At 38.3% G+C, this 11,265-nt stretch overlaps 1 protein-coding gene across 1 annotated transcript; it reads left to right on the plus strand.

The window, feature by feature from the left end:
* Window positions 1-506: 506 nt before the first annotated feature.
* On the plus strand, window positions 507-11,060 carry LOC135541365 (early growth response protein 3-like). The gene is made up of 2 exons (XM_064967554.1): window positions 507-965; window positions 4,277-11,060. Exons 1-2 carry the CDS (start codon window positions 812-814, stop codon window positions 5,380-5,382), a joined length of 1,260 nt encoding a protein of 419 aa, XP_064823626.1. The 5' UTR covers window positions 507-811; the 3' UTR covers window positions 5,383-11,060.
* The last annotated feature ends 205 nt before the right edge of the window (window positions 11,061-11,265 follow it).

Raw genomic sequence — 11,265 nt, forward strand, 5'->3', positions numbered from 1 at the left:
GCATTCACGTGCTTTGAACTCGTTGAGAAACGCTGATTAGCTAATGGCAAACCAGCTGCGTCAACCATAAATAAAAATAGGCTACAGCTATCATGCTCGCACACAAATTGTGTTCAAAAACCGGACTAATAGATTGCTATTTATAAATATTTTTTGTAGTCGCATTTAACTGCCGGAAATGCTGTTGTCGCGGCAATTTCCCTTGTGGGTTATGTCAGAGTTCACCATGTGGGAAAAGTCGGAGGTCAGGGATGATAAACGAGTTCCTAATAGGCCTACTAGTTGGAGGTGTTTCAGGTGTTTTTTCCTAGTCATATATGGTAAATACCACATTCCCCCTGGATTATGAATGCAGCATAATGTTCCACTATGAGGTGCTTCCATTGGTGACGTGTTGTGTGCGGTCTGGCTTTGTGTATCCATAAATGGTCATCTACGTCACATAAATGTTCCGTCCCCCTATTTAATACCAGCAAGCGCTGGAGTTCCCTATCCGAGCTATACAGAGCAGCGCTACTCTTGTGAAACCACCACCACCGTTTCATTGATTCACAGACTTTAAACACACAACATGCAAACAAGAAGGTAATGACAGGTCTCATTGTAACTATATTAATAACAATTGCCTGTGACAGTTAAGCTCTACTAAATCTCAAAGGAGAGATATCAACGCTGTCTCTGAAGGGAACTTGGATACAACATCTAGGATCTTTTTTTCTCCACTCTCTAACACTTATAGATCATCATCTACTGTGTATTTTTCTATTCGGATACCTGCACGTTGCCATTTATGTCAGACTAAATAACTGCTATGACAGGGAAACTGGCGGACAAGCTCCCTCTTACCATGAGCAGTTTAATAAACACGATTCCTGACAGTCTTTACCCAGAAGAGGACATTCCGACATCTATGAACATTTTCACCAATACGGATTCTATAAACCACTACTCGCAAATGAATACAGGTAAGCATAGTTTACTTTATTTGGAATGTGATTGGATTACGTTCTTTCCAGGCTCTGTTGTAACTACAGCGCGTCTCAGCTGTGGAGATCATGCAGGGTGCAACAGTTGTCTTGGAGCGCGCGCAACGACCATCATCCAGGCACCTGTTTGCGCTTCGGGCTGTTACGCACATGATCGATCTCGATTGAATACTTTGTTTTTTAAAGCATTTTTCACAATGGTTGGCTACTATTATTTCGATTACATGTAAAACAAGTGCTGTAACTGTTAACCATATTATAAGAGGCAAGCTTTTATGCCAGAAATATGCGTAACAATGTCCAAGCCTATGAGTTCCCCTGGCTACTGTCACACTTTCACGACCTTAAATTTGCAAGTAAGGTCAAACAGTAATGTAAATAGGCCTAACATTAATTTATCTGCCCTGGTGAAAGTTTACCCAAAATGATTGGCATGTATTTAAAGTGAAAGTAAAACGCACAAATTGGCGAAAATTCATAGATTAAAATGTAATCACCAAAACAAAAACATAAATTAATGTGGATAGGCCTACATATTTTTTGTTTACTTAAATTGTACCATGATAAAGCCACAGTTGTGTTGATAGTCCATAAATAAATGTGCCACTGTAACCAAAACAACATTGCACACACTGCCTGTGCATAAGACATTCATTATTTCTAGCTAACATTACACTAATTAATTCATCACGATTTGTTTATTTGACAAATTACAATTTAGATATTATTTTTGGATTGGACTATGAGTGGCATGGCCATTCACTTTAAAGTGGGAGTTTGACCGACGTTTCAAACTTGCCCATGCCTATAGCCTAACGAGTAGGCTGTAGGCTTTACGACGATTAGGCTACATATAGCTACAAATCTATGAAGATAATTTATTTGTTTGCTCTCACTTGAATGCAAGTCCCCAGATGACAGCAACTGTCATTGTTAGAGATGTGTGTCATACAATTATAATTTATTCTGTTTAAATTGAATGCAAGGGTTTGTCAATTTCAAAATGAGGTTTAGAATAATCACTTTTATATAATCATTGAAACGATCCTTGATAGCAATAGCTGTACATACATGTTTTCAGATCAATATGCTTCCGACACACCAACAGATTTTATTCAAATGTACAGCCGACAGTAGGCTATATACAGCTGTAGCACATTTCAATTGGACCTCTTGGACATCAATAGGTGAGGAATGACAATCGTATAGTAGCCTACTGAAATTAATATATTTGGCATTAAATAATTGTTGTTGGAGTTGTTAGCGGCAAGATAAAGATAAAGGCCTATACAATCTTTAATAATTAAATATTGTACAGTAAAGTAGTCGAATTATTTCACTATACAGAGGTACAAAGCCAGCTGAAGTGCTATTACTCTTTAGAGGTTCATCAATTTATGGTTAAAATTGTCCTAATATGATCTATATTGATAATCGAATATCTATGGACATGTGTTATTTGTCAATATGTTAAGGCCTATTAATTTGCAAAGTAAATGTAGATTAATAATTAGAAATTGTAAACAACCTTTCAAATGTCTGAAAACACAGCACCAACCACTTCTAATTATAATATGGATATAGCTATATTCTATCATTACACATCCCCGTGACTTAGTACAGTAGTGTTTGCCAATCCCTTAAAATTATATTTGCTCTGATATAAGTATCACCTCTAGATACTTCAGAGATAACAGCATGCTTTTTATAACTAATCAATACATTTCTGACAAAGGTCATGAAAGAGATGGAAACCCTTTACATGTCTCACAATTAGGTTAGCCAGGTGTTTACCAGGTGTTTACCAGGTAGTCATCAATAAATTATAATGTGACATGTTCATTACATATAATATCTGACTACATATTCTCATTTAAATCACATATATTGACTATGATGAGCAACACTTTGAAGTACCTATTTGATACCTCTAGAGTCAGGTGTTGGGTCCCGTGTGCAAGTGGTGTTCTCTCACAATATTCACCACCAAAGCAATAACACCAGCTCACTTGAGAGCAATATCTGTGACACTGCTTAAATGTTAATGTCAAAATATTGAGGAAGATTACAGCAAGATATAATGGCTGCCTTGTATTCATATAGCCTCATGTCTAAAACACACACACCTAAGCATTTGCTATTTGTAGGCTTGTTTTCTTCAACTTCATCTCCAGAATAATTAAAACATATGCCAAAAGTTTTTTTTATTTACATCATGTGTTCAATAGATGTGTGAAACATATGTAGTTTTGGTTTTGTTTGTTTCATCATGCTTTGCCCTTAGCCAAATTCTGGTAAACAGACAGTAATTACTGGGACTGAATATATAAGCACCCCTGTGTATCATTTATTGCAACTTGAATGATGGGCTGATATAGGCTGTCTGATGATGTATGAATTCTTTCAAAATGTCTGCACAAAACCTGTTAAAATCTCTGCACGCAACTGTGCCATCTCAGAACTGCATTCATTTGGATATTTTCATTGCAGGTGTCTGATATGACATGTAATAATTGTAATGCTGCCACATATACCTAAGATAGTGTGTTTTCTACTAGTGCTATAGTAGCCTGACAAAGTGAAAGAAACAAGAAAGTTACTGTGAACATAACATTTAGCTAGAAGACCAAATGTGCATTTCTATGGCCGAATGTGCGTACACTGTAGCTGACCAAGTGATCTGAGTAGGAAGTACACTTTACAGTTCGATTTGCTCATTTTGTGTAGATTTCATGTTCTGCTAAAACCCATGCAGCTACAGTACAGTGGACATACATGTATCTGTGAGAGTGCTGGCAGTGGTGTCTGGCTTACGCCCTGTTGAGAGGGAATCAGATCTTGCCATTCACTGTGGCTGTCCTCCTGTGGGACATACAATGACTGGATCAAAGGGGGGTGTTTAGGTCTTGATTTATGAGAGCTTGTGGGATCTGAGAGAGAGAACATTTACTCAGATGCACAAGTCAGTGGATAAACTTGCAGGTCTGACACCACCGCTCACTTTTTCCTAATGAACTGGATTGGACTGCTTTGTTTTAAGATTTCTTCTTGGCAGACTATTTGCAGAGATATGCAGAGAAGCTCAATTTCAGACTAATCGAGGACTCTGACTGAAATATCAAGCAGGTTCATATTTATCATAGTCTAGTAGCTTCTAGACTCAAACTTTTCTGTACTAGTAGTACTGCACACTTTCACGTATGTTTTTTTTCTAACAGGTTTCTAACATGTTATAACAACTGGGTGAACTACTCATTGACCCTACTTCAATTTGTTTCCCTTTCATCCAGATAATATCATGGATCTGGGGATGGGAAGTGATAAGGGAAATGCAGAGATCCAGTACGGCTCTAGCTTCCAGTCCAGCCGCAGTGGGCAGCCGGTCACCTATTTGGGGAAGTTTGCCTTCGATACTCCTCCGTCGGGTGGAATGGGGGGCTCTGGCTGGTGTTCAGACAACAATATCATTAGTTTAGTAAGTGCTGGGATCTTGGGCGTCTCCCCGTCGCCTGGAACTATCACCACACAGACATCGTCCTCTGGAGCCAGCATGGGCGGCCAGTCCTCAGATATGGAGCAGGTCTATGGTCCTCCACTGCCTGCTTATTCCACCTGCAGCGAGCTGTACCAGGATCAGGTCTCCTTCCACCACAGTCCTGCTACCAGCACTGCCCTCGGCTACCCCAGCAATGACTACCACACCACCTCCAAGCCCTCCATGGACGGGAGCCTTTTCTCTATGATCCCAGACTATAACCTCTTCCATCATCAGGGTGAGGTTGGCATGATGGAGCACAAGCCTTTCCAGTCCATGGACCCCATTCGTGTTAACCCACCACCCATCACACCACTAGAGACCATTCGCGCATTCAAAGACAAGCAGATTCATCCAGGTTTCATGGGCGGGCAGCAGCATGCTCCTCAGCACCACCAGCCACCACAGACACTAACACTCAAACCAATCCGACCACGGAAGTACCCAAACCGGCCCAGCAAAACCCCTGTGCATGAGCGGCCACATGCCTGCCCAGCAGAAAACTGTGACAGACGCTTCTCCCGTTCAGATGAACTGACACGCCACCTCCGCATCCACACGGGTCACAAACCCTTCCAGTGCCGCATATGTATGCGCTCCTTCAGCCGAAGTGACCACCTGACCACCCACATCCGCACGCACACGGGCGAGAAGCCCTTCTCCTGTGAATTCTGTGGACGCAAGTTTGCCCGGAGTGATGAGCGCAAGAGACATGCCAAAGTTCACCTCAAGCAGAAGGACAAGAAGCCGGCCGACAAGGGGAGTGGAGCGGCTGGCAGCCACAGCTCACCCCCCAATTCCTGTGGTGGCAGTGGGGGGCCTAGCAGTGGCAACATCATGACTGTCACTACCTGTGCTTAGGATGGACCATCACCATGCCCTAACATAAGACTGGGGAGGGAGGGATCCTATCCACAATGAGACAAATAGGTGACTCTTTCTCTCTCTTTTTCTCTTACACTCCATCTCTTTCATTTTTTATTTCCATGTAATATTTCCCTCCTCTATTTGGAGATGTTATCTTGTAAGAGTATGGGAAGAAGAGGACATAGACGGGAGAGACAGCAACCATGTGAATGTTTGCAAGCAGAGGGGCATCATGGCACCGGCTGTCCAAGAGGACATGGCATATCTTTGATAATGAAATTCAAGTTTCTGAAGTCATACTTTATCATGTATTGTGTTTTCTGAGAAATTCACCAAAAATCTTGGATGTGATGGGATTCAAAAAAATTATGATTTGGGTTTAGATTGAATTACAACTGGGCGTAGAATAAGGTGAGCTATGTTTGGGATGTATGCATTTATTTCATCTGGTTGTTTAAAAGTGCAATTGGTTGTATTTGTGTACTGTTGTTGATACCTTATTTGCTGCACTTTCCATTGCCTTGTCTTTTTGTTGTAAAATACTTTTTTACACATATTTTTTAGTATTATTATTGTTTCTCAAAAGAATGTGCCAAACGTTTTGGGATAATACTGCTAAGTTTGTTTTCTTAATTGTGCCTGGGATTAACCAAACATTGCAAATACATAAACTATGTTTCCGACATTGATTTAAGGCAGATTGTTAACGTTAGCCCCAAAATACTAAAACTTGTTATTTTATTATAATTTGAGCAATTATAAGTATCACCGTTACAACTCAGTTGGTCAAAATCCTTTTGCTATAAACTCAAAAACATCAGCGTAAAAAAAACATGAATATTGGTTTTGTCCATCCAAACCCGATCGATCCTGTGTTCAATGGACCAGTCTTTGGTGGTAATCTATTGTCGTCTGATGCACACTAAATGAAATGGATTGCAACATTAATGTTAAATCTTCATGAACTGATGAAGAATGTAACATATTCACTACAAATTACACAAATCCATGACAGAAAGCTTATCAAGATACCCAAGATAAAACAAAAATCTATATTTTAAGTTTAGTGCTTATGTTTCTTTAAAAATATATATATTACCGTCTACCTTTCAAGGGTTCCCCTTGGTCACATTTATATGTGTATTTAAAGACACACTCGACCAAACTTGAAGTGAAATGCTAAGAGCGCAGAGAATAAGACTGAAACATTGAAATACCTGCATCTATACTACAAGTCAACATTTCTGAATAACAGCAGAGATGAAGAGGGCCTTTTATCTGTGCATTCACTGAGAGACCTGCCAGTTATATTCATGTAATTAGAGATATTGTAAAATAAAATGTTTTGCATATTGTTACAATGAGCAACATCTTTAAGAAATACTATAGAATCTACATGGTATTGCCATGTTTACACCTACTATTTTGAGAGATCCTGAATTTAAAATGGTTATTATTTTTTTGTATAGTGAGAGATATATACAGGTACTTCAACTTTTAAACTCAGACTGTCAAAGGCACCATATACTTCAGTATTAAATTGTGCATTTGTATGCATGTGTATGTAGAAGTACAATATATAAAAACAAATGTATACATACACACATTTCTTATTGACTGAATGCTTGTGCAGAAGGGGTCTTAAAATGCTTCTTGTAAAGTAATGATAATGCAGAAAGTTTTGTGAACACAAGTCATTGCACAAGACTTGAGCATTGACAGTGCCAAATGGGGTTCATTATCTTCCATTTCAAAACGATCTAATATTATTTGTACCTACTATAGGGTTCTTAGCAGAAAGTGGTTTGAGGAAACACTAATGTGTCCTTAAACTAAATAAACAAAAATCTGAACAAAAATCTTTGTATTTCAATTGCAAACAAGCCTGTAATGTATGGATTCCAAAGTTCAGACAAATATATTGAAAAAAAGAAGCCTAGTACACAGTATGCAACATTTTTCACTATCCACACGATTTTTAGATCAGTAAGGCAATATCAGTATGCAATATACATTCTTACAAGTGGCAAGTCTGGCATTGACTGAAGGCTACGCTACTTGAATTACTTTAGATTCAGATAAATACATTTCTTACAATAATTTTGGGTCACACTGATTTAAAAAATGCACTCATATGTGTGTCAAATATATAAAATCATTAAACAAGTAGTCAAATAAGTCAAATCATATAATCTTATAATTTCATTAATGATAACAATGTATAGGTAATAATGTAGGGGATGTAAATCCAAACTGTTTGGGAATTGATCCACTACATTTGATTGTTGTCTTCACTGTGCTCAATGTTCTAGTCAGCTTTGGTCTTGGCGTTTCTCTGATTCCCCTGAAAGGGCAGTTATTTTACCCCTCCTCTCCCATCTGGCCCTGTGTGCGATAATTAATGCACCACAGTCGAATGTGTTCTCTGTGTGTTTGATATGGATTACTTATTGTCATAGCAGCTGTGCCTGATAGCAAAAACTTTCACAAATCTTGATTGAAAACTTCAACAAAGGTCAAAACAAGGATTTATAAATGCGTTGCTCACTAAATTACAGCATTCTCCAATGTGCTTCCAAGGCCACATTTCCTCTTTCCTGTGCAAACTGGTTTTCATTGCTAGGCTTCCTGGCAAGTGTCCACTTATTTTGCAATTAATTTGGCCCCAGAGTGTCTTTCTCCAGTTCATCTACTGTAAATGGGTAAATGAACAGACCCCTTGCATTGTCTGACAGACTTGGTGAGTTCACACATACAGTATCATCTCACTTATTATTTAAATCAATTGCTTTCTGAAGTGCATTTGAGGACAGTTGTATTCCTGGTGCCAATTATTAATATTTCCGGGACTTTGCTTGAGCTAGTTTGATGAATGGCAGGATTTTAAAAAGGATAGTTCACTGATCATGATTAGTTAGCAAGTGAATAGTAGTAAGTGAAAAAATAAACAATATAGAAGGGGAATGTAGATGATTACAGTCCATCTATAATGATACTCAAATAACACTGGTCTGTATTGATCATTTGAAGTGGGATTTGCCTTAAGCTAAGTGAAGTGTAGAAAACTGTATGTATGGCTTAGAATATTCAGTTATGGCCGTTAATGTTAAAAGTGTGTGCATAAGCAAGTGTATCCATCTTAACTTCTCTGGTTAATTGAAGGGATGAAATTCTCAACAGCTGAGATGGGATTGGCTCACAGGTGGAAAAGGCAAATACAATCTATACTGAACAAATATATAAATGCAATATGCAACAATTTTACTGAGTTACAGTTCATATAAGGAAATCAGCCAATTGAAATAAATAAATTAGGCCCGAATCTGTGGATTTTACATGACTGGGCAGGCGTGCAGCCAAGGGCGGGCCTGGGAGGACATAGGCTCACTCACTTAGGAAGCCAGGCCCAGCCAATCAGAATGAGTGTCCCCCCACAAAAGGGCTTTATTACAGAAAGAAATAATCCTCTGTTTCATCAGCTGTCCGGGTGGCTGGTTTCAGATGATCCCGCAAGTGAAGAAGCTGGATGTGGCGGTCCTGGGCTAGCGTGGTACACGTGGTCTGCGGTTGCGAGGCCGGTTGGACATACTGATAAATTCTCTAAAATGACGTTGGAGGTGGCTTATGGTAGAGAAATGAACATGCAATGCCCTGGCAACAGCTCTAATGGACATTTCTGCAGTCAGCATGCCAATTGCATGCTCCCTCAAAACTTGAGAAATCTGTGGTATTGTGTTTTGTGACAAAACTGCACATGTTAGAGTGGCCTTTTATTGTCCCCAGCACAAGGTACACCTGTGTAATGATCATGCTGTTCAATCAGTTTTTTGATATACCACACCTGTCAGGTGGATGGGTTATCTTGGCAAAGGAGAAATGCTCAGTAATAGGGATGTAAACAAATTTGTGCACAAAATTGGATTTTATTTTATTTTTGTGCTTATGGAACATTTCTGGGATCTTTTATTTCAGCTCATGAAACATGGGACCAACATTTTACATGTTTTGTTTATATCTTTATTCAGTGGAACAAGAAATGTCTAAGGATTTGGTGTAGACATTATTTGCTGATTTGGGATATTGTTTCATCCTCTTCTGGTTTAGAATTATGACTTCGTTTTTAAGGGGACATCGATAATGAGCTAAATATCCTCAGACTTATTCTGTACCTTTTCATTCAGCAACAAAGCCTTGTAGTAAGAGTAGAATAACAAAGACAAAGACAGTTTTCAGAGATCATATGGCAGTCCTGTGCATTTGATGCTCATATGTAAGGGTTCAAATGTTAAGTTTATGGTGAATGAGGTTTGGTTTTAAAGAATATTGTGTTTATCTAGCTCTCGGTGAGAAGAGTTGAAGTTTTGCTCGGAAGAGAGGAGAATACGCCAACATTATTTCCATCTGTCACCCAAAGACGTAATTACAAGGGGATGTTGTCATCTGTCATATTTCTGACTAATGCAAAGTTCACAGTGTAAATGCATGGTCTATATTACATTTAACAACTGTACATTTTTATTTCACATTACTGTTAAATATAAAATCACTGTAACAAGGTCTGAAATCAAAAACTGTCCTCATGAATCATGATTCAATAGTGCTTTCTTTGTCCCATTTGATCTGAACACAGTACTATCAAGACTGTTTTCCTTTTTGTATTTGTCTTGAACTGGAATGATTTTAGAGGATACATTAAGTGTGTAAGAGATTTAAATAAGAGATCTCCCTTCATATCTTCTCCTCATCATCCTGATAGTTCTCTGCTCAGTCCTGGACTCGAGCCAACCTTAACAGCCATGTTTGGGCCAAATTGGGATGCAAGGTTGGGTGATTAGGAACAATATGCGATGAGAACTCCACAAAAGTAACAAAATGTAAATGTGACCTCAGTCAGCTTACAGCTCAAGGCGTCCCTGTGCTGATGTCTGTGTTTACTCATTAATTTACTCCCTGTAAAGCTGCCTTTGTGCAAGGTCATAAAAGACTGAAAGTAAACATTCCACACAAAACCTCCATGACCACTTTCGTACCAGGATAAATGACTGGCAGCTCATCTCATAATAATAACCAAAACATTCAAAAAACGTAAAATTATGATAGATTTCTATCCTAAATGCTAATTTTGAGGATGGTACCAGACATTTTCAAGGTGGTCCATACTAGAGTGGGTTCATCTTTGGTAGATGGCACTGAAATGTTTTAGGGAAATGTTTCTTTGTTATCTCCTGTGTTTTCTTTTCATTATATCTTCTTGTTTGCATGTGCACGAAAATGTTCCAACCATGTTTAGAGCCACCTTCAGATTCTAAAGGTGGTGCTAAATTATTTTATTATGCATGAAAATAATAATTACAACAAAAATATTAAACTTAGGTAAAAGGGGACAGACAAACTGCGGAGCTACAAATATGGACATTTTGGAAAACACTGGGATTTTTTTTTTTCAGAAAACAAGAGGTCTTGTTGAAAATGTTGTGGATTGTCTTACTTCATGTTTTTCTATTACCTTATAATAAGGTCCTAATATAAATTTTGAATATTGTAATGAAATGTATTATCCTTTTGTGGTGGGGAGACTCCCCTCATTGTTAACTTGGCACTTCAGTTTGTTGTAACGCAATTGTTTTTGTTATTTCTATGTAAAGTACTTGAATAAAGAAAATGAAAATGTGTGTGTGTACCATTTGCACTATTATATATACTGTTGAAGTCGGAAATTTATATACACCTTAGCCAAATACATTTAAACTCAGTTTATCACAATTCCTGACATTTATTCCAAGTAAAAATGCCCTGTCTTAGGTCAGTTAGGATCACCACTTTATTTTATGAATGTGAGACATCAGAATAATAGTAGAGAGAATTATTTATTTCAGA

Source organism: Oncorhynchus masou, chromosome 1, assembly GCF_036934945.1.
Source record: "Oncorhynchus masou masou isolate Uvic2021 chromosome 1, UVic_Omas_1.1, whole genome shotgun sequence".
NCBI lineage: Eukaryota > Metazoa > Chordata > Actinopteri > Salmoniformes > Salmonidae > Oncorhynchus > Oncorhynchus masou.

Coding starts and splice junctions, on each gene's coding strand:
- LOC135541365 (XM_064967554.1), top strand. CDS start 812: ATGACAGGGAAACTGGCGGACAAGCTCCCTCTTACCATGAGCAGTTTA. Junction 966..4,276: donor CTACTCGCAAATGAATACAG/GTAAGCATAGTT, acceptor CCTTTCATCCAG/ATAATATCATGGATCTGGGG.